The sequence below is a fragment of the Schistocerca gregaria genome, chromosome X (genome assembly GCF_023897955.1).
Source record: "Schistocerca gregaria isolate iqSchGreg1 chromosome X, iqSchGreg1.2, whole genome shotgun sequence".
NCBI lineage: Eukaryota > Metazoa > Arthropoda > Insecta > Orthoptera > Acrididae > Schistocerca > Schistocerca gregaria.
In genome coordinates, this window is record NC_064931.1 from 316,978,648 (window position 1) to 317,003,961 (window position 25,314).

A 25,314-nucleotide genomic window follows, 5' to 3' on the forward strand; every position below is an offset into this window, starting at 1 on the left:
TACTTTGAGTATCATGTGAGAGAGTTCTAAAATCATCTCAGAAATCACTTTTTATTGATGGTCTTCATAATCAATTTCTTCAGTTTTTTGCGCCAACTCCTCAGTCAGAATGGAAGATCCTCCACTCCTCTGTCTCAAACATTTGTTCCACCTCCACTAAACTCCTTACACTATATAAATATACTCACCCTGTTCGTAACACTTTTGCCATAAACCTTTTTATTTATGAAAAAAATTAGGTAGGTGTTATTCCTTCCACAAGTAGAAAGTGGTCACAGCATGTGGCTTGCACTTGGTGGAGTTTCTTACTGTCATCTTTATTGCAACTGGACACCACAACTTGAGTTCACGTAGTACTGTGCTCCTTTGTTGCTCACTCTGGCCAGGGGATCCCCTTCTCCCACTCAGTTTACCATCCCGCAAGTAATTGAAAACCACAGCTCATTATGGTCGCACTATACTTACTTTCTGAAATTGCTTGCTATGGTGTCTTTCGACTAATGGAAGTCTAGATAAGACTGGTCTGAATAAGACTCATTACAGTAGCAAAATACGTTATGTAACCTACATTACTTGTACAACTGTGACTGCAGGGGTAAAAAAGGAGTCAGAGAGAACAGATGGTAGTTATGCAACAATACAAACAAAAAGGTGAGAACACCTGTTCTAGTGGGAAGGAGATACAGGCAGGTATACCTCAGGGATTGGTACTAGGCCTGCTAATATTCCTAGATTACACAAATGACATACCAGGTATATTATAAATATTACTTTGTAATTCTCTCTCTCTCTCTCTCTCTCTCTCTCTCTCTCTCTCTCTCTCTCTCTCTCTCTCTAAGTATGTGATATACCACTATATTCACTCGCACGTCACCAGTGTTTCAGTCAATTATAAATGACATTTCACGTGCCAAAGTTTCTACTGTATTCAGGAAAACAGAATGTTGCATGCAATGCTGTGAATAGTGATAATTTCATTATTTTGACCACTGAGTCTTAACTCTACGAACCCACAATTTAACAGAGGGTACACATGCAGTATCACCATTACACGTGAGCCAGCATGCCTCAGAGGATGCTAAAATAAACAGAGGGCAGTTACAGAGTGACAACCTATGTGCATTTGCTATCACAGCAAGTTTTGGTATAATCTTATCAGTGTGTAACATCAATATCTAGTGTAAAAATCCCATGAAGATGACTGGTTGTGAGCTAAAAATTTTATTGCAAGAGGTTTATGTCATATGGTTGCAATTCTGAAACCTCACGGAAAATATAAAATTGTGTTCCAGAGATCGATACTTTGCTACTAATAATCTGCAGCACACAAATGGAGTTTTCAGTCACACAAATAAGGGCCCAGCTGTGGGAAAGATTCAGGGAACCAACTTCACTGTTGTACAGAATTATTTTGATTTATGATGAGGCATGATAGAAAAATCCCAGCTAATTTCTCATGATTAATTTGTATGTCTCATGCAGTCTGCTAATCCAGATATTGTGGTGCTGTCTATTTACTGTGTGCATGGACTCCATTATATGCACTTTTAACATAATGATTTCCTCACACAGTTTTTCTTGGGTACTTATCAGCTTGATCAAATTGTAATGGCATATATATGTTGGCTTTTTAATAACTTTCTTAACTACTGGAGGGAGGGGGCAATATGGCAGTAGCTGATATTTGGTAACACTATACATCATTTCTCTGTGTTAATCCCCAGAACTCAGAAGAATAAAGCCCATATCTGCTGAGCCTACACAGGTGTCAATAATACAACTACCTTTCCCTAATAGAATTTTCAGACCACCAAGTTCATTGCTTACCAGTTCCCATCAGATCACCAAAGTTAAGCACTGTCTGGCATGGTCGGCACTTGGATGGATGACCATCCGGGGTGCCGCATGCTGTTGCCATTTTTCGGGGTGCACTCAGCCTCACGATGGCAATTGAGGAGCTACTCAACCGTATAGTAGCGGCTCCAGTCAATGAAAACCATCATAATGACCGGGAGAGCCGTGTGCTGACCACACGCCCCTCCTATCCGCATCCTCAGCTGAGGATGACACGGCGGCCAGATGGTCCTGATGAGCCACTTGTAGCCTGAAGGTGGAGTGAAAGGTCATTGCTTACTTTCCTGATAATTGACCTTGCCTGCTTCTGGTACTCACACAGTGTCACTGTAATGAACTCTGTATGCCCCACTATTTTGGACGTCTCTCATTGCTCCTCGCAGCCACAAGATCACTGCTGTCAAGTGCTTCAGACATTTTAAAATAACTTATGCCCATGTCCTAAAGTATCTGTGACATTGTCCATCAATGACCATTAAAATTCACAGCTACTTTCATATTCAGAATTAAAATCTTCTGCAGTCAGATATTCACCCTGGTAATACTTTTTAATGAACTGTAGTGGCTTGCTTCTTTCTTGTTATTGACTTGCAATTTAATAGATGGTGTAACTTCACCTGATATAAGCCACCAAATAGAATTTAACTTTTATTTTTATTTTATTGATAAACTGCTAACAGGTACATGTAATTTTCAGTGACATCTTGTATTGGTCCTTTTTTAGCACATATTAAAGACATTTGCTGATAACATATATGTAGTTATCCAATTATAGGAGTGTGGTAATCAGCATACAATTTTTTATGCTGCTCAGTTGGCAAGGGCAATGCAGTTTACACCTGTGATTATGCCATATTCATATCTACATATACAGACTGTACATACTGTACAAACCACCATACAGTGCATGATGGAGTGTACTTTGTATCACCACTACACATTCACTTTCCTGTTCCACTCTCAAATTTCTCATAAAATGTATGTTGTTGGCAGTAGAATCATTGTGCATTCAGTGGCAAAAAGCTGGTTCTCTACATTTCTCAATAGTATTTCATGGAAGGAATGGCATCATACCTTCAGGAATTCCAATTGAATTTGGAGGCATTTCCATAATACTTGCATATTGATCAAACTAACCAGTAACAAATCAAGCAGCACACCTCTGCATTACTTTGATGTTTTCCTTTGATATGACATGATGTGGATCCTAAATTACTCAAGACTGGGTCACACTAGCATACTGGCATACTGTGTGTTATCTCCATTATATATGAGCTGTACTTTCCTAGAATTCTCCCAATATACCAAAATTTACCATTTACCATCCCTACTACCATCCTTATAGCGTTGTTTCATTTCATGTCACCAAGATATTTAATCAACATGACTGACAGTCATCACACCACTAATGTTGTACTTAGGCATTACAGGATTGTCTTTCCTACTGATCTGAATTGACTACATTTTTCTACATGTCAGGCAAACTGCTGCTCTGTTCCTTCTCATCCTCTCTGGTCAGTCTCCCTTGACCCAGGGTTCAGGGTAACTTTTCCAAACACTACACATTTTCCTAAACCTCACCAGTTCTTTTAATTCACCCCTTCCATCCTTCTGCCTGGAAGAGGAGGAGGAGGAGGAGGAGGAGGAGGAGGAGGAGGAGGAGGAGGAGGAGCCACTGGCTCTGGAAGCTTGCATATGTGTATCTTATGTGTGCATTCTTTTAGCACTGCTTGGTGAGTAGATTTTTTTATGTATCCAATTTCATCAAATAATATTTACTCTATTTGTTCATTATTCAAATAAATTTTGCCCAACTGTGTTTGCAAGCATGGCTTCAACTTGGAGAGCAAGCAAGCAATCAAATTAATCAAGTAGTCATATAAACGAACTGAGCATCACTGTGTGGGAAGCCATTGTCTGCAGGGATCATATACTTGTGATGTTTGTTGAGAGAACATTGAACAGAGCTTAATACATTCAGATCATCATGCAGCATATTCAGTTGCAATTCCAACAATTTCAGAGCGCTGTAATGTTCTGAATATCACTTCTGTAACCAAATGTTTATTGCTGCTGCCTCTGGTGCCCAGTTACCTGGGTTCCATTCCTGGTACCTTCTCAGTCAAGTTAGGTTTTTTTCTGAGTTAGGGAGGTCTACAATGGTGGAAAGAGTATATAGAGGGTCTATACAAGGGTGATGTACTTGAGGACAATATTATGGCAATGGAAGAGGATGTCGAAGACGAAATGGGAGATATCATACTGCGTGAAGAGTTTGACAGAGCACTGAAAGACCTGAGTCGAAACAAGGCCCTGGGAGTAGACAACATTCCATTGGAACTACTGGCGGCCTTGGGAGAGCCAGTCCTGACATAACTCTACCAGCTGGTGAGCAAGATGTATGAGACAGGCGAAATACCCTCAGACTTCAAGAAGAATATAATAATTCCAATCCCAAAGAAAGCAGGTGCCGACAGATGTGAAAATTACCGGACTATCAGTTTAATAAGTCAAGGCTGCAAACTACTAACACAAATTCTTTACAGACTAATGGAAAAACTGGTAGAAGCCGACCTCGGGGAGGATCAGTTTGGATTCCGTAGAAATGTTGGAACACGTGAGGCAATACTGAACTTACGACTTATCTTAGAAGAAAGATTAAGAAAAGGCAAACCTGCTTTTCTAGCATTTGTAGACTTAGAGAAAGCTTTTCACAATGTTGACTGGACTACTCTCTTTCAAATTCTGAAGGTGGCAGGGGTAAAATACAGGGAGCGAAAGAAAGGCTATTTACAATTTGTACGGAAACCAGATGGCAGTTATAAGAGTCGAGGGGCATGAAAGGGAAGCAGTGGTTGGGAAAGAAGTGAGACAGGGTTGTAGTCTCTCCCCAATGTTATTCGATCTGTATATTGAGCAAGCAATAAAGGAAACAAAAGAAAAATTTGGAGTAGGTATTAAAATTCATGGAGAAGTAGTTAAAACTTTGTGGTTTGGCGATGACATTGTAATTCTGTCAGAGACAGCAAAGGACTTGGAAGAGCAGTTGAACGGAATGGATAGTGTCTTGAAAGGAGGATATAAGATGACCATCAACAAAAGCAAAACGAGGATAATGGAATGTAGTCAAATTAAGTCGGGTGATGCTGAGGGAGTTAGATTAATAAGTGAGACACTTCAAGTTGTAAAGGAGTTTTGCTATTTGGGGAGCAAAATAACTGATGATGGTCGAAGTAGAGAGGATATAAAATGTAGACTGGCAATGGCAAGGAAAGCGTTTCTGAAGAAGAGAAATTTGTTAACATTGAGTTTAGATTTAAGTGTCAGGAAGTTGTTTCTGAAAGTATGTGTATGGAGTGTAGCCACGTAAGGAAGAGAAAGAAGTGCTACAGAAGAATGCTGATGATTAGATGGATAGATCACAAAGCTAATGAGGAGGTATTGGATAAGATTGGGGAGAAGAGGAGTTGGTGGCACAACTTGACAAGAAGGAAGGACCGGTTGGTAGGACATGTTCCGAGGCATCAAGGGATCACAAATTTACCATTGGAGGGCAACGTGGAGGGTAAAAATCGTAGAGGGATGCAAAGAGATGAGTACACTAAGCAGATTCAGAAGGATGTAAGTTGCAGTAGGTACTGGGAGAGCAAGAAGCTTGCACAGGACAGAGTAGCATGGGGAGCTGAATCAAACCAGTCTCAGGACTGAAGACCACAACAACAATAATGGTGTCTGCTCAACCTCATTATTCCAAATGAGCTGCTTGAACAAAGCAACAGTGGCTTCATCAGAATTCCTCTACTGGAAATAATGACTGGAGGAATTGGTGAAATGCTGATCCTGTCCCACTATCAGAGATCACTCCTTTTACTGCCTTGTAGACAGCAGTTGACCAGTCACAACAGGACTGGGCTTAATCACTGTGAGATTTTTATGCTTACATTTTGTAATCTAATAGAGGCATGCTTTTGCACGCTTTTCTTCTATTAACTTAGTCACCTGTCTCCTGTTGAGGATGTGTTGGACAAATCAGTTTTAAGTGTGATCCAATATACAGTACTTTCTACACTCTGACATACTGTGCCGTCATGCAAAAGTATCATGAAACAATCTCCCAAGTTCATCAACTTTATTTTCATCTCTATGTGTAATCACAGAACTGCATTTTTAAGTGGGACTGTCTTGAATGACAATTTCAGTATTGCACAATCTGATTATGTAATTAGGGCACCAAGTAGGATTGTTTAGTAATGAAGTTGGTGTAGTATGTTACTGAAGTATTGTGTGGTAGTTGCTTCAAAATGTTAAGTTTTCAGTAATAATTACACTTTAGCAGTATGAAGTGCTCAAGAGTTTACATTCATGTGTGAGGTGTCTACAGGGTGAACCTGAATACACTCTGAATTTAAGAAGTTATTCAGGGATATTTTCCAAGTAATTTGATGGCAACCCATGGTCTCCAGTAGACCAATACAGAGTAATTGCATTTTTATTTCTCACTCCCATTTATGTTTATATTACAGTGAAAATACATGCTTAACAATGCAAACTAAGTGATGTGTACCATGTGCCTTGTTTGGAAAATTTGTTCCATTTACTCATGCCACTTGCTGTAGACAACAGTAATGGCCATTTATTTCCACATTTCAGCAACATCCTCTTCAGTAGGAGTGTTAATCTGAGTGTTAATTATCAACAAAGCTCAAGTTACCCCTCTGAAATGTCTAAATATGGTAAGGTTTCATGTACAGCTGCACCGCACCACCTCCTGACACCACACTATTTCACTGTAAACTTTAGTGAAGTAAATTCCTTGTCACTTTCCTTTCTTCCAGTGTTTTCCTTCTTGATGGTAAACAATAACACCCACATATGAGCACAATGTGGCTTGTCCATGTGAAAAACTTCCTGAGTACTTTTCATATGGCATGAGGTTACCTGTAGTTGCTGGGAAGAGGTGACTTAGTTTTGTAACCTGGCAATCATCCTAATTGTTTTCAGTGTAAAAACAAATGTCTTTATCTGTAATCACATTCGGAATCTTAGTTTAAGAAAGCTGAATAGTGTGCCATGATAAAGTTCTACTCCAATGTACCATCTAGTACTTTGACTTTTTGTATTGTCTCATATGCATGGCAATGTAGCAGAAAATGTCAGGTCAGTACTGGCAGCATATCATAGGAATGATGTAACAATCTTCCCACTTAAAGGCTTTACTATTGGAGCACAGAACAACACACCTTTAGTAGACTGGTTTCTATAGAATTAAGGAGTTACAAATACGGTAATGGCTGGGGATGGAGGGGGGGGCAGGGGGCAAAACAATTCACACACAAGTTCAGTCTTATTACTGGAGTAGTCTTGTGCCAATTGTGACACGTGTTTAAAATTGAGTGTTTTTGAAGTTTCTGTAGTGATAAGGAGAGAGTAGACAACCAAGGTAGCCGACTTATTAAATGGCGTCAATGCACAATTTGTTGGGCATTGAGTGATACACATCCACTGATAAATTTGAGGCATGCCTCATGACCCCATAGGTTAATCAAGATGTCTTATTGACAGGATAAGTGGGGGCTCCATCTTATCAGGAAACACACAACCATACAGGGTGTATGGAGTGCCAGATTACCCTCTTAACTCTTAAGTGTATTCCTTCAGTCCGTATAATCAAAATATTGGCATAATCCAGCTCTACTAGGGTGGCAGTCACTGCGAGTCACATAGAAATCACATTAACAGCATTAGTCTTATGATTGCATTGGTGTTGAGGGTAATCTTATACTCTTCTGATACTGGTCTGAATATACCTACTTTGAAGATGTTTATCGCATTTAGTATCCATAAATTTTCTGATTTACTAAATATAAATCATTAATCAGCAATTAGAGTTTTCATGGATGGAAACTGACATGAATATACCATTCAAATTGGCATAGAAATAGTTACAAAGTAGTTGCCCTCCTCCTCCTCCTCCCTTTATCCCCCACTCCTCCCTCCCCCCGTTCACTTCTAGGTAGAAAATCTCTTCGAAACAGGGAGAGAAAAGTTAATAATAAACAGTGCATAATTTTATTTGGTTGACAATATAAATAATGAGAGCATTTCTGTTATAAATTAGGGCAAAGAGAAAAAGAAATGAAAGGGTGTTAACCATTACAGGAAACATTATATTGCTGTATTTGGTTTATCGAGATGTTTTCTACTAACAGACGTGTCTCAAACAGTGAAAAATTTAAATTAACAGCCACTCAAAATTTTATTACATTATACTTTCAAAACCTTAAGAATGATTTTCTTTGTGGAATCTTAATATTATACAGTTCTTGTGTAGTGTCGTTACATGAATGATGGCGATATGATTAGGTACATTACAGCTTTCAGATAGGTACACAGGTAGTCACTTTTCCTATATTCAGTTCTTGAGTGGAATAGGGATGGTAAAATGTGCACTGAAAGGTAAGCAATGCTATGTACTTTCTTATGTGTGAAACACAGCAGTAGTTTGCATTCTTAACTGTGCCTTAATATGTATAAATTGCAGTCCAACTCTGCATAATCACGCAACAGAGAATTGTTTATGTAATCTTAGACCTTTACTGATAATTTTCAGTCCTGCAATGACTGTCTTGGGCACTGTGATCCTGCAAATCTCAGGACACTTACATATTGAAAGATAAACTATAAATTTCCTGAAAAAGAAAACTGAATGGCATCTTTGTCATTGGATTGTGGTTGTTGGTATACTGGTCTTCCATCTGTTGGAAGGTTGGTTGGTCTTGCAACTAGATGTTTTGTATGTCCTCGTGATACTTGTGAAATATAATGTTCTGTCGTCTCTTCTTTCCTCGTGTCCAGTTCAACTTTTAAATCTGATATAAAAGTTTGTTCGCTCGGTTGCATATTTGCGGCTTCTGGAGTTGAGACAAGCCCACCGAATAGTATAGTTCCAGTCACAGTATCACGGATAAAAAATAAGAATGGACTATCAGCTCGGAATCTCGGAATGGTAGTTCCCATAAGTGGAACAACTAGAACACCTGTCAAAATTAAATTTATCAGTCAAGCATATTATGAGATATACGAGATGTATAAAAATTAAAACATTTAACATACCTGTACCAGCCCCTGCAATTGTTCCTTCTTCATTGACTTCAATCTTTGTTGCATGTAGTATTTGGCTGATATGAGCTGTTCCTATGTTTCTTGCAATTCCAGAGAGATTGGCATGAGCCCCAAACACTTCTTGTACTCCTAACTGTAAAAAAGTATTTTAACAGCATGCAATGAAAACCACAAGAAAAAGTTCCCAACAAAAATATTTTAGGAGGTTACACGTTATTCATACAGCATTTTGATTGTCATGGTACATGATGCCGTGTATCTTTTCCTGCAATAGAAACATTAGAGCTTTTTTGAGTGCCATACTGTGTGTGTGTGTGTGTGTGTGTGTGTGTGTGTGTGTGTGTGTGTGTGTGTAAGAAAGATCAGAGAAAGAAAATGAGAAAAGGTGGTAGTTACTGATATTCATAGTTATTTTGCTAGTTATTTATTTACATGTTATGTGGATGATAATTGTGACCTCTCCATGATATGGAATGAGTCAGTTTTACAACTATAGAACATTGTTTAAATATTTTGGCAACATTCTGGCCATGTACATTGTGTTAAGTTCAACATTTTTACATACACTAAATTTCAAACTGCAGTTGATTGATTACTGCTACCAAACTTCACAAGGCATTAAGTGTACTGTAGGACTGTTGTCAGCAAGCCCAATAGTTTAAATAGGTGTCTATAATGTATTCTAGAGAGGACAACACATCTTTATTACATGCTTCTGTATAACATACACATTTTTCCTCAGAATATGATTCTGTAAAGACTGAATTAAAATATCAAAAAGCAAGGCAACTTCAACGTTTTCGTCTCCAAAATCTGATATTAACCATTATGTAGAATTTGCAGAGCTTAGATGTTTAAGAAGATCTGTCACATGTGACTTCTATTTCACGCTCTTATCAATGTACAAATCTGGGAATTTAGAATATTCCATTTCATTTATTGATTTACCCTCATGCATTATTTCTGATGGCGTGGGTTGTGCAGTACTGAATTGCATGTATTGGGTTTGATCTGAATTCAGTGACAACCCATTTGCAGAGAACCAATTAATTTTCAATTAAATAATATTTACATTTTCAGGTGTTGAAGTTACTTGATTGAGTTTGTTTGTAATTTCTGCTTTTTGAATATGTGATGGAAGGGGATTTATACAGGGCAACTCCATCATGTCGCAAACATTTGGGAATGGTATCAATTTGATGTAAGGGATACTAGTCCGGAACCAACTGAGTCAGAAGGCAAAAAACAGAAATCTGTTCCGGTTCCACCTTAGCCTCATGCAGCACTCAAACTGAGGGCACCAATTGCCAAACCATAATCATGATGTATACAATGTCCACTGAATATTCCCCAATAGACTCAGGTAATTTCCACTGTTGATGGTCCACTGATGGCATGTATGATTCAATGTTAGAGAGACCAAAAATCCTAAACTTATGGTACAGCAATAATGAATTCCATTTACCAAACAAGTTTCATTGGTGGCTACATTTATAACAGTTTTCAAAATGGCATCCTACAGCATTAATGCAGGCCTGGCATTATCACAAAGTTCTGTCATACCCACTCTAATATTCCTGATGTCTTCTGAACAGTGTTGCAGGCAGTGAGGCTTCTTGACAGAAAATCCTCTTTAGTCTCAACAAGCATCTTGTACCCAAGACTTTCCACACGGCCTCACAAGAAGAAATCTAGTGGGGGTGAGATCATGTGAACATGCTGGCAATTTTACACATCAACCTTTGTGTATCTACTTTTTGGGTGGTGTCTGATTTGTACACAAACCGTCAACCATATTGGAACCACATCCATTGATGAGAAACAAGTGGGATATGTTCCAGGAACCTGGGTAGTATGTCTGTGATAAATACTGTTTACACTGGTGCATTTAAGTGCAGAAGAAGAGTAAACAGGCTTAGTATGTAATCATTGACTCTGCCTTACCCCAGTGTTGACTGATAACGTGTGTTCGCTCTCAACTGTAGTGTGGGGATTCTCATCAGTCCAAACACAACTACTGCACCTATTTAGCATTTGGTCTCTGGTGAAACAGGCTTCAGCCATCAAAACTATATGTGCAGGAAAGTGAGGATCGACTGTAAGGCTCTGTAAGAACCACTGGCTGAGCACAACACGAGGTCCAAATTCAGGGGGAGTGAAAGCTTGCACTTTCTGTGGGTTGTAGCTGCATTTTCCATAATATTCACCACACATTGCTCTTGTGAAACATTCATTTCACATACAGCTGCATGCACCTTATCCACTGCAACAAGCACTGCATTGTCTATGTCGGGTGTCCGTGTAGTTCGTCACCTTTGGTGATCACACTGTGGCACCACTTGCCCTGTTTCACATAATTGCTGGAACAGTCTTGGAAACGTGATGTGAGCCAGATGTCTTCTGTGCCGATATGTAGTTCAATGCAACCTTTATGCTTCTGTGCTGCTTCCATTTTCTTGCTCATACGTGAGAATCATGTCTGCAGTTTCTGTTACTGAGTGCAACTCCATTTGGTAAAGACTGATGGATGTTAGTATTTCAAGTTGTAAAAACAGACTGCCATCTACTACAGTACAGACAATAACTTACAGGAGTGCTCATATCAGTCATAGTACACCATGTGCATTGGATTAGTCAAGTTATTATCCCACAATTTACACTAAAGTGCTAATCTGGATTGCCTGTCCTACAATGTTAGCAACAACAGTACCAGTACATGTATTCCACTGCCAGAGGTATCAGAATGATTTTCGTTTGTAACTTATGACTCTTGTTTCCAGACTGGGGTCCTTTACCTCTAATTGATACATTTACCCTTTCCCATCACCACTGAAAGTTTGTATCATTACAGAATCACCCTGTATATGTTACAAGATTGGACCTAAGGCCATCTCTATGATACAACTGTTGTCATTATTCCCCATTATCAAGATGCTGTTACATTGTATAGATTCCCTATGTCCCTCTGTGTCCTTTTAGTTACACTGAATGAAAACAAATTACCTGCAATATCTTAATGTTTGAGCTTCTCTGGGAGAATAATGTGAAATGCACAAACAAATTCTTTTGACAAGTCTTATAAAATACCATTTGGCAATATTCTCTCATTTAATTTTTGTGCAATTATTTTATGAATTGAAAAATATCTGTGTGTGAAGACCATTTTGAAATAAAATTTTAGAATGATTAAGTATGTTATTTTGAGGGAAGTGTGTTGTTCTTGTTTATATATTTTTTTTCCAAAATGTGTGGCTCAGTAGTAAAGTTCCATATTATAAATTCGAAGGTCTTGAGTTTCATCCTGGATCAGTCATAGGATTTTTATCTATCACTTATCACTTCCTTCACTTGTGTCAGTGTTTGTTGATTTGGAAAAAATGCCAAATTCCACTGTTGTTCAGAATCAACATAAAACTGTTGGTCCTCTATAACTGGCTGGGCAAATCAGTTCAAAGGTCAGAGGAAGGTAACATCATACCACCTCCAACAGGAGCATGCCTAGTCCAAAACAATCTTTGGATTGGTGACTGCTTTATGTTAAGAGGTGAGAAGTGAGACATATCAGTAATTAATAATACCTGTTGTAATAACTTTCTTGGAAATACGTTATTGTCTGACCCCTTTACATCTCTGTGGAAGTATCTCCTGTGATTGTGATGCTTTGCACATGTGACTGAACTCACTGAATTTATGTGATTAGCAGGATTTTGGTATTTCACTTGAGATATTGCCAGATGCACGGAAATGAGGTTTTGAAGGAGTACAATTACATTGATAGAGCATGCAGAAATTGTAATATGGCTGTATGTAGGGGGGGGGGGGGGGGCACTGCTTCTTGCGTATATTATATTACTTTATCCCTTGAACTGACTACCAGTCTGTTGAGCTACTTTGACAGAATAGTTCTTAATTATATTGGCTACCTGACTGCTATACTTTGTTATTTGACTGGTTTCTTTAGTAATGAGTCCTCACATTCCTTAACTGTTACTTGTTTCTCCTAGATACTGCCCATACAGGTTTAATTTTATTATCTGAAATATTTATTTCACATTTTTTAATCACTTTGCTTAGGACAGCACAAATTTCTTGTAATAATTGACCTGTTCTACTTCACTGTTTGTCCTAACCATTTCAAATAATTTTCCTTTCTTTGCACATGATACTTTGATCCCCTTTGTAATCCAAGCCTTTCTTTGTCTTATTAGAACCATACTTTATTTTCTTGGAAAGCAACTGTTAAAGACTGAGTGAAAACCATCTAGAAGTACATTAAATCCGAGGAGACATCTGTCACATGGTACACATCCCTCCACTCAGACTGCCTTTGAACATTTTGTTGTATGTTGTTGACTACTGTACCTGTTTCCCATGTTACCACTTTATTGTAATCAAAGTAGTTTGTTGTGTTAAATAATACAATAGGTACTGGAAAATGGTCTCTGACCAAAACTGACTGTACAATTAAAAATAACATTACTGTATGTCATTTATATAATTGAAATCAGGTACATTTTTAAGTATGGCTAGTTGTGCATTATCCGAGAAGCCATTCACTACTGGATGATTTTTTTTCCGCTTATTAAATGTTGACCTACAAAATTTTGTCTACTTTCGTGTGTAATTCTTCTGGTGGAAATTAACAATGCAGTATGTTTGAAGTTTGAAGCAGCACGTCTAAATTGTTTCTTTTATTGGAACCTTTCAGAAAGTTTAATAATATGTCCATTTGCTTTCTTTTGTCTTCTAGGTGGCATAACTTCTCAATTTCTTGTAAAAATATTTGAAAGATTCACAAAAGGCACTTATATATTGTAACAATTTTAAATGACTTTTCTGGTAGCAGCAGTTCACATGCACAGGCTTGCAGCTGTTTATCTAAATTGGAATTACTGATGTCAGTAGATCTGAAGTTATTCTTTTACATGCATGTCAGCTCCTAAATGCTTCATACTTTCCCTACAGAAATGGACTGGTAATTTGTAGCCCTCAATGTTTAACATATGGGTACCCATATTTAAATGCTGCTCTAACAACATAATACATCAACTTCCTTTAGACATTCAAAACAAAGGAGAAGTTCATTAACTTTGTTTTTTTAGTCCTCCAACATTCTGTCTTACCCAAAGCGAAGCTCATCCACACAAGTTTCTTCTGTATGTGGCACTTCACTTAAAGGGATTTCTTTTAAACCAGTTTATCTGAATGATACGTGTAACCTAAACACAGAGAGTCTACTGTTTGTGACAGTGTCCCTAACCTCCTTAACTTTTTGCTATCAAGTTACCTTCATGTCCAAGTGTAGACCATATATTATGTACTTCCATATCCTAACAATAGCAACTTGTGCAGCATCAGTGCAAGCCTCCATGTGAACTCAGCACACTACGTCAATTTGTCAACTTTCCTGATGGCATTCAGCCAGGGTTGATCATGCCATTGTAGAACCTCAACACAAGTCCAACATTTGTGTGTGACTCAACTAACTTCTCCAGAGGACTTGGGGTACTGTATGCACTAATCTTGGCCAGGTTGTTGCCTGCACCCATTCTGTCAATACCTGGACCTCTTCATTCAGATCTCTCGACAAATCTGGTTGGCCAGACAAGGATTTTAATCAAAATCTTCCCAAACATAAGTCCATTGTCTTATCCTTGTGTCACCTTGGTTCATCATAAACTACAAATAATTTTAATTTGGTAGGATAACTGAACTTAGACTGTACTGAACATTCAAATATCATTTTGTGTAGTATTGAGAGTTGGTGAAATACAGATTTAAAAAGAAGTTCAATGCGATCATTTGATGTATCTTCTTTGAACATTAGCGGAAGGAAACAGTACTGTTGACTGTTCAATGCAGTTGTGAATACTGTGTGCAGTACAGTGAAGAAAATTAAGTAAATCTGAATGCAGGAGAAACACGTTTCATAAGGGCAAAGGAAAGAGTTTTGGTCAGTGAAAAAACTGTGTGTTTAGCTTAAAAAGAAGTTTTTGGCATAGTTCCCTGAGAGGCCAATGTGTTTTGTTGAATATTCATCCAGAGAGTAAATTTAATTTCTGGTATCCAGTTCTGAGAAGTTTGCTGAATAAACCTGAATAGCAGTCAGAGTCTTCAATTGGCTCTAAATTCTGTGGCTGTGTAAGTCTAAGGGTGCTCTATCTGGTGGATAAAGTGGATGTTCCAACACTTTGTACATCAAATTTCTCAGTTTTCCTATTGTTAAAGTATCTTTGTAGATGGTGTATTGTCATTTTTATGTATTAATTTTTTTTGTTCATTTCAGGCTCTACTCTTCTATGTTTTATACTTTGGTATGATAATTGGGAAAATCCCTTTCGTATCTCAGGAAATACAAGTCATAACCTTTTTGGTAGATGAAAGTGACGGACTTTTTCCATGTAAGGTCACCATTTAATTCCACTTTGTCATTTTGTTTCTGATGTTAAGTGGTTGATTCGTGTCACTTCCACAGTAGCAACTAGATGTACAAAGGAAGTTTTCTATTTTTTAGACAGTCCAGATAACACTGAAAAAATTTGTCTTCACATTTGCTTTGATGCAGAATTTAACAAATGCAAAGCTTTCTCATAGTCAAATCTTCAACTAAAACACACAACACACTTTCTTCTGATATACTTATGGTACCTTCTTATCACTTGTCCGATACCGTATTGTGTACCCTCTTAATATTTCCACCTATGGGTGCAATTGTAAATGTTTACGTTTGATCTTTCAGAGAAATGTGCCCACATTTTGTTTCAGCTACCTCCTAACTGTTGAAAAAAATAAGAGTCTTCTCACAAACCTTCACCAACTGACTGCATGAATTTATATTGAAACCAGTTGTAAACAAATCCACTGTATGAACACAACCTTGAAGTCTTGATATGCATCATGACAAGCTGTAGCACACTTAAAGTCTGTTTCCATTAGATAGTTGTCCATTCACAGAAATTTTTAGCAGCATCACACATTTAGGAAGAAGGAAGGTGTGCAGTTACATGTGAGGATTATAGTAAAGTTAATCTTAATGAGTTACATTTTTTCCTACAACATTGAAGTGTAGTGACTATGTCCTATAGAGGATAGTTTATTTTATGGGTCCTTTTTAACCTACAAATTCACTGTATACTACAGATATTGACGAACAGATTGATATCATGTACAGGGTTTGTGGAAATAATTGCTTACAGAAAATGTGATTCAAAAGTTTCAAGCAAAAGTAAAATGTTCTCTTCTGGTAGAGTAGTGGAAATCATGAAGGTGTTTGTTGACAAGTATTATGAGGGTGACTATCACAGTTACCTTTAAACTTTCTGTAAGTTTTGTTTTAATAAATTTAAGTATTTATGAAGTAGAAGTACATGGGAGGGGAAGTATATTAAATTATGTGAAGTCACAGTTACAGTCATATCTTATTTTAATTCTGTTCATTATTCTAGTGCCCGTTTTTGATTCTCTTTGTACCAAGTCGTGATAGAGTTATAAAACAATACACTAGTATCAACACAGTTAAAAAATGCCTACTATGCATACATCATCTTTAACTAGATAACACACACTACTTGGCTTACCATTAACAAAAAATGGCTCTGAGCACTATGGGACTGAACTGCTGTGGTCATCAGTCCCCTAGAACTTAGAACTACTTAAACCTAACTAACCTAAGGACATCACACACATCCATGCCTAAGTCAGGATTCAGACCTGCAACCATAGCGGTCGCACGGTTCCAGACTGTAGTGCCTAGAACCGCTTGGCCACTCCGGCCGGCCTACCATTAATGAACTGTGTATGGGTCAACCAATTTACATTGTACTGCAGCAGTGTCGTGTTAATTTTGCAGTGTGCTGCTTAGGGTTGATTTACCCTTAGTTGGCACAACAGTTTTTTGTGGGTTATTATTATGGTATAAATTGAACTTCAAATCAACAGTTTTACTATCATTTATATTTAACTGCTGAAGGTTTGCCTGACTACTGACTTTGTCACACAGTTTACAGATTACTGTATGTCTCCGTTCTCAGTGCTTAGCCAAATTGTTGTATCATCAGAAAACAGAGCCTCTTGTGACTCCGCATTTACTCACACATCATTGATTAATGTGATGTAAAGTTGGGTGTCCTGCAACAGAGACTCAGGGCATTTTATTTCATTGTACACTCTTGTGACTGTATTTAAGCAACTGTGTTGGTTTTTTGATCAGTTGCCAAATTTACACGAGTTGTTTCCAGTCAGTAAGAAATGAACTGATCCACTTATTTGAGAGTCTCCATATGCCATTATACAGGGTGGAGAAAAACTGTCCCGAAATCTTAACCGTGGATAGGTGATTCCAGTAGGAACCAAAATTACTAATGTCGTGTAGGTCAACAATCCATAATTTTTAAATTACAGAAACATGGCGCCACACACTGTTTGGCCATAGGATTGCCCCATTGCTGATTGTCGGTTGACGGACAGCAATATGGTTATCAGTTCACATATACAAATATTCCTCACACTGTCACTGCCCCCACGTGAGACGCATGTGTGTCGAACAGGTCCTGCTGTTTGTCTCCATCTTACATCAGAGGCATTCACATGTAGGCTTCACTTTGGAGCACGCACACGCACACCATGTGATATTCAGTTTTCACTGTGTTGTGCAATTTAGCCACAGCTTTCATGTACCAGTATCACTAACAGTTACAGGCTGCACAGTTTTGGTGTGACAGCAGTATTTCACATAATAATTACCAACTGTACCTCCCTAAAACTGAGGTCAAGATGTCCTAAAACCACATATCAAAGGTGAAACAGAATTGTGTCAGCAACTGTGATAATTGGACATAAACACGTCAGCTTTAGTTGCAAGTAGAAACCAATCTTTAGCCAGGTTTCAGCCAAAATAATTTGGCCTTCTTCAGAAGCCAGTGACACTAAACTATTGCATGCTAAAGTTTGGCCATGTCAAGTATAAGACTGCAGCACCATAGTAACCAGTTGTAAATCTGCATTACTTGGGCTTAAGAGAGACAGCAGTCCCCACTGTGCGGATGAGGTAAGTAGGCCACGAGAGCTGTGCAGTGCTTGCAGCCTATCGACCTCGTCTGCGCAGTGGGCCTGCTGTTTCTCTTCAGCTTAAGTAATGCAGATTTATGACTGGTTACTAGGGTGCTACAGTCTTATACTTGACATGGTCAAATTTTAGCATGCAATAGTTAAATGTCACTGGCTTCTGAAGAAGGCCAAATAATTTTGGCTGAAACCTGGCTAAAGATTTGTTTCTATTTGCAACTGAGGCTGATGTGTCACATGTTCAAAGCTGAAAATACTTACAAGAATATCATGAGGCATTTAACTTAAGTTCTCATTTGGTCTAATACATTCTTCAAAAATTGAATTAATTACTTTGGTGGTTTGGCTTAGAAGACAGAACACTGCACATAAGTAACAAGACGAAATGTATTCATAATTGTGAATGCTATTAGACTTCTACTGCACAACTTATTGGTGACATACCAAGATTTGAACCCAGATCTCCCACTTTACGCGAGTGGTCACCTTAACCGTTTCAGCTTTCTGAGCGTGCTTGGAAGACTGACCCAAACTCTCTGGCGTAACTGTTTGTCCATGTCCTGTACACTCACAGTTGCTGCAAGTCCCACACAGGGAAGAGATTATTTATTACTGTCAGACCATTGTAGGTAAGTAATACTAATTTGCATTGTCTTTGTTTTATGGAGTGCTATACACTGTCCTTCCACAGAAATCACAGCAATTGTTTGAGATCAGGACATGGACATATGTTGACAAGTTAAGGTGACTACTGATGTAAAGCAGGAGATCCAGGTTTGAGTCCCAGTTTAGCACAAATTTTCACATGTCACCAATAAATTGTGCAGCTTAAGTGTAATTGTGTTCACAACTGCAAATATTTTTATTCTATTTTATACAGCCGTAAATCTTAACAGCATCTGTTCCTTCAGACATGCGTGTCTCAAGGATGTGGTATATTAAACCGTCAGACACACTGTAGACATATCAACAGGAAGTGTGGCAACAGCAGATAAAAGTACAAACTTTTATTTGAGAAATGATTTAGTGAAACTTGCTGACAGAGCACAATTCATGACATTTCTGTGCTTTATTTCTTCCAGTACTTGTTTCCTACTATTCAAACTCTACAGTAGCTCTCCTGAATCGGTTGGAAGTCTTGCCTGGCTTACTCTGTTGACAAAAGCCTATCCCACCATAGTCTGGGAGGGTTTGGGTTCAAGTCCCAGTCTAGAACACCATTTTAATCTGTCAGTAAATTTCAAAGTATTATACATCCAATGTCCTGATGTAAAATTCATCCAAAAGTGACATTTTTCATTTTCAAGAAAAACTTACCCTTTCAAGAACAGGTATGAGCTCAGAGTTGTAGGTTATGTTGAAGCGAGGTATTGACAGCAGTATTTCTGTTAGCTGAAGTTTTCCGATTGCCTCTGTAAGTGGGGTGTGAGTTAGGTCCCTGATTAACTTGTTAATGCTGTTTCTCTTGGTTGGAAGTAGAATCACCATTGAATACTGATCATCCTGGAACATTAATAATCAAATTAAATTGTAATATGGGCATTAAACGAAAAATGGAAAAGTGGTATTACTTTGTCTTTTAAATAGTTCTGCAATCTAAAAGTGTCAAATGTGTGTATCTCTCTTGAAACTTTATGCTATACATCCATTTTAGTTACCTCATGTTTCATTGACTTCAATGGTCTGATAGGATATCTTTTTGGCAAATTATTCTACTGTCAGAATTAGAGAATAAAATTCATATTATAAGTGTGTCAGGTGTTCAACATCTAGTCCCATAGGGCCGAATTGAGGAGCAAATATCCAGGGTCATGGCACATGTCATTACATGAAATTACAACCTAAAGTAATTACAGATAAAATAAAATATTTATTAACAAAAAACCAAGCTGTAAGTTTTAGTAAACACAGTCAACAATGTAACATAGGAATCACCTTAATTTTTTTGAGGAAATCCTCAACAGAATAGAATGAGTGACCCATGAAGAAACTCTCCAATTTCAATTTGAAAGCGTGTGGTTTACTGCTAAGATTGTTTGAATTCTTGTTGTAGATAATTGAAAATGGATGCAGCATTATACTGCACACCTTTGTGCACAAGAGCTAAGGAAGTGCGATCCAAATGCAGATTGGATTTCTGCTTAGTATTATTTGAGTTAAAGTTGCTAATTCTTGGGAATCAGCTGATATTTTTAACGAGAAACCATAGTGAAGAATATATAAATTGAGGGGGCAATGTCAGAATACCCAGACCAGTGAACAGGGTCCAATAACACGTTCGCAAACCTACACCACTTATTGTCCGAACTGTCCGTTTCCGAGCCAAAACTATTCTTTGGGAATGGGAAGATTTACCCCAAAATATAACATCATATGACAGAAATGAATTAAAATAAGCAAAGTAGACTAATTTTCATGTCAAACAATATCTGACTTCAGATACTGTTCGAATAGTAAAAATGGTGGCATTAAGTCTTTGAACAAGATCCTAAACATGGGCTTTCTATGACAGTTTAGTATGTATCTCAACACCTAGAAATTTGAACTGTTCAGTTGCACTAATCATATGCCCATTCCACACACACACACACTCACACTCACACTCACACTCACACTCACACTCACACTCACACTCACACTCACACTCACACTCACACTCACACTCACACTCACACTCACACTCACACTCACACTCACACTCACACTCACACTCACACTCACACTCACACTCACACTATCTCCCTAATAACACTTAAGTGCCTTACAATACTGTTTGTAATAGGCTACTGTAGCTTGATTGTGACTACTAACATTTTGATGTAATTACCACTTTGTTCTACATGATATCCTTATCCCACTAGTCAGCCACCCAGGCTGCCTTTTACTGCTAGTATAGGGTGTCCATTTAATTTTCATTGAAAAAGGGGACATTTAAAATAAATTAGAGAAAAACTTGGTACAATGAAGGAAAAAACGGGTCATAAATATTGTATTGACTACATTTAATACACATACAAGTTTACCTTTACAACCTGCACTCAGATGATCTCAAATCACTTTTTACAATTATTCTGCCACACTGTCACCATACTTTTCACTTTTATGTACTTTATCAAGAAGTGCATTTTCGTTTGAAATTTTATCATAAAAGTCAGTACACGATACACCATTAAAGAGTGTTCTGACACTGAGCAAGGCCCTCACTGTTTCAACTTTCATTCTGTTTTTTCATCTGACCAAAAAGAGTTCACTAACGAAAACACATGTTCCACAGCAGCATTTGACCCAGGAATTTCCAGACAACACTTCACCAAATGAATAATATTTTACATGTTAATGTTTTTACTTTTGAAATAAGCAAATATTTTACAACATGTTGCACTAACACATGAAAATTCATCAAACAGTTCATCTTCATCAACAGGAAAATTTGGTACAATACTTTTAACAAAAACACAACAGTCCTGAATATCCTTCCACTGCAGCTGCTCCTTTTCAGTATTAACCCTGTCAAATGCTTTAAAAGGTGTGAGAAATGGTAAAACACCATTCTTTAATATACTCAGTGCAAGAGTCAAAGATGATGTCAGCATAAATATGAAATTGTTTTACAGTAATTTCACTCTCTTCTTCCAGCTTTCTTAGAGTCTCATGTACAAAGGATGTGAGAAATCTTTCAGATTTTCTACATTGCGATTTGCCCAATAATTTGCTCATTTCTTGATAAACTTCCACTGTCATGATTTCTTGTTTCTCAATACATTTACTTGTTGTGGAGAAAGGTTTTAGCTGGCTAACAAGTAAATTTAGAAGAATGATAGACACAGGGTTATCTAAGAATTGTTTAAGGATAACACAACACTTATCAAGGCGAATGAAATATGATTTCAAAGTGGGAAATATCTCTACAATTCTTTCCAGTGCTAGTGGCAGAGATAGCTACCTTGTCTTACTGTGCCCAAGTACAGTTTTGTATTCAGTTTGAGTAAACTTACAGAATGACTTCAGGGGTCGGCTGAAGCGTCCGATCCCACCCGTCGGCTTTGACCCATGACTTAAGGCTGCTGTTGTGTGTGACGTCATGACAGCACGGAATTTAGTTTGTGAGAGTAGCGTGTTTGTAGGTGTCGTTTTGATGCAGTCGGTGGTGCTCTCTGGTGGTGTGTTAGGTGATGTTTTTGGTTTAGTTTGCGAGTGTGGTGTGTGTGAATTTTGGTAAATTTCTTTTTTTATGTCTTTGGTAGGTATGTATATGACTGACAGGGTCAACAGTTTTCGGTTGTTGGCTATAATGGGGGACAGCGCATTGTCTCTAATAAAATTTCTTCAACTATTCAGATTTTTGGATGAATTCGTGATGTGTTCAGTATGTCGTGAAGAAATGAGGCTTACTTAAAGTTCCAGCATCTTGGACCAGTGACAGTTGTATGTGGAGATGTCATAGATTGAACCCTAACTGTATATATGTGGAAATGCTGGTAGATTTTGTTTACAGTTAATTGGCAGTCTATGGATAAGCAGTCTGAGCCAGTTTGTAAGGAATTATGCACCACATGTGCTGGACAGCCAACACCTACTATATTATTCACTGTGTTCTGTTGCAGTTTATAGAACAAATTGTTTTTTCCTTTCCTCTGCTTACCACCAAAATTGGTGTTAGTGTTGTCCGCAGAAACTGCAATCACCTTTCCCTCAAGGTCATATTTCTTTAAAACCTCCAGCACATAATTCTGAAGTAAATCTGAAGTTTCTCCAGCTAAATTAACCAATTCGAGCACTTTCACCATGATGCCATTTTCAGGGTGAAAAAATACCTGATAATGGGAGGAACCAACTTTAAATCCAGATGATTCGATGTATCAATCATTACAGAAATGAATCGAGCACTTTTAAGTTCATTTAAAACCTGCCGAGCTGCATACGGTGCAATAACATTTTTAATGATTGCATTACATTTTGTGTGTCCACATGTGAATGTAGGATTGAAAAGTTTCTTAACAATTGCTGTAGTACAGTCTATTTACTTAAAGCTATGGTTATGCATTGCACTGTGGTATGCAAACGTAGCTTCTTGTGCTGCCAACTGCCTATCCATTTCCGTTACCGATTTTAAATTTACATAGTAGTCACTCACGCATTTATTTGCTGTTTTTGTTTGATCACTCATGCGATGTTTCTTTGTCTTAATGTGATTCACAATATCAGACCTTCCACCATGGCTATTAGAAAATTTTGATCTGCATGATGTACATTCTACAGTTCCTCCACTAACAGTGATAAACTCACTTTTTATATTGCTGTTAAAATTACACTTTTGTTTTTCATTATGAAACAGTGATTGCACAGTGCAAAACATTAACAGTGTGGTAACGAAAGACCGAGAGCAAGTATCAGTGGTGTAGAGTATCTCTGGATCGAGAGGATGGATTCAGTGGATCAATTTAGAAGAGAAGAATCTTCATTGTTATTCGTAACCTATAGTGCGTTTAAAATTACTTATGGTGTTTGACAGTTTGGTATATGTTTGGGGTATGCTGAAAGTCATCACACACTTCCTAGTGTAAATAATTGTGCAGTTAATAACAAGTCAAACAACCAGTAGTGTAAAATACTCTGGCCAAGCAGAATCATAAAAAAAGGGACATTTGAGCGTCCCCAAAAAAAACTTTTGGGACAGCGGGACTTTTGGCAAAAAAACGGGACGAATGGACACCCTATGCTAGTACACTGTTTAGAATGTTCTAATGGAAAGCAACTCTCAAAGAGCATGAGAAATGTGTTAAGGAAAGAATTTTATTTGTCATCTATCTTATCAGCACTATAAATATCCTGCCACTCTTGTTCCTTAATGAGGTTAAAAAAAATAAAATAAAATAAAAAACACTAATGCCATTCGATTAGCTTTCCTACAAAGCATCCTTTTTCTTGCACAATCATATACAAAAGTAAAATTGAAGTCTCCACATATGACTAATTTCTGGCAGTTCCTATAAAGTGAAATTAGAACCCTGCTCTTTAGCTCAAGCAGAAATGCTCTGAAGTCAGAGTTGGGGGAACTGTAAACAACAAAAATTAGAAGTTTAGTTCCATTAAATTCCCTGCACAACATTTAAGTATCCGTTCAGTGCAGTGCTGTGATATGTCTATGGACTCAATTGAAGTACTGTTTTTTTTTCCGTAGATGGCCACTCCACCATTCTGCAAATAACTCCTTGAAAACAGGCAGCTAAACTGTATCCTGGTAAAGGAAGCCTCTGAATTGTCAAATTATTTAAGTGGTGCTCCAGTATACCAGTAATGTCTGAGTCAACATCTGTAAGCAGTTCACTAACTTTCTCTCTAATACCTCTTGTCGTCGTCTTCAGTCCTGAGACTGGTTTGATGCAGCTCTCCATGCTACTCTATCCTGTTCAAGTTTCTTCATCTCCCAGTACTTACTGCAACCTACATCCTTCTGAATCTGCTTAGTGTATTCATCTCTTTGCATCCCTCTACGATTTTTACCCTCCACGCTGCCCTCCAATGCTAAATTTGTGATCCCATGATGCCTCAGAACATGTCCTACCAACAGATCCCTTCTTATAGAAAAGTTGTGCCACAAACTACTCTTCTTCCCAATTCTATTCAATACCTCCTCATTAGTTATGTGATCTACCAATCTAATCTTCAGCATTCTTCTGTAGCACCACATTTCGAAAGCTTGTATTCTCTTCTTGTCTAAACTAGTTATCGTCCATGTTTCACTTCCATACATGGCTACACTCCATACAAATACTTTCAGAAACGACTTCCTGACACTTAAATCTATAGTCAATGTTAACAAATTTCTCTTCTTCAGAAACACTTTCCTTGCCATTGCTAGTCTACATTTTATATCCTCACTAGTTCGACCATCATCAGTTATTTTGCTCCCCAAATAGCAAAACTCCTTTACTACTTTAAGTGTCATTTCCTAATGTAATTCCTGCAGCATCACCTGATTTAATTCGACTACATTTCATTATCCTCGTTTTGATTTTGTTGATGTTCATCTTATATCCTCCTTTCAAGCACTGTCCATTCCGTCCAACTGCTCTTCCAAGTCCTTTGCTGTCTCTGACAGAATTAAAATGTCATCGGCGAACCTCAACGTTTTTATTACTTGTCCATGGACTTTAATACCTACTCCAAATTTTTCTTTTGTTTCCTTTACTGCTTGCTCAATATACAGATTGAGTAACATCAGGGACAGGCTACAACCCTGTCTCACTCCCTTCCCAAAAGCTGCTTCCCTTT

At 37.9% G+C, this 25,314-nt stretch overlaps 2 protein-coding genes across 8 annotated transcripts in view; one reads left to right on the forward strand and one right to left on the reverse strand.

The window, feature by feature from the left end:
* The window catches only part of LOC126299284 (constitutive coactivator of peroxisome proliferator-activated receptor gamma-like), a 633,226-nt gene that overhangs the window by 325,659 nt on the left and 282,253 nt on the right, over nt 1-25,314 (forward strand). The window lies entirely within an intron of this gene.
* LOC126299287 (leukocyte elastase inhibitor-like) overlaps nt 7,901-25,314 on the reverse strand; it is a 78,541-nt gene continuing 61,127 nt past the window's right edge. The window contains exons 6-8 of the mRNA XM_049991076.1: nt 19,357-19,542; nt 8,968-9,109; nt 7,901-8,891 (exon numbers count right to left, since the gene is read on the reverse strand). Of these exons, the coding sequence (XP_049847033.1) occupies nt 8,533-8,891; nt 8,968-9,109; nt 19,357-19,542 (687 nt within the window). The 3' untranslated portion in view covers nt 7,901-8,532. The remainder of the gene's footprint in view (nt 8,892-8,967; nt 9,110-19,356; nt 19,543-25,314) is intronic.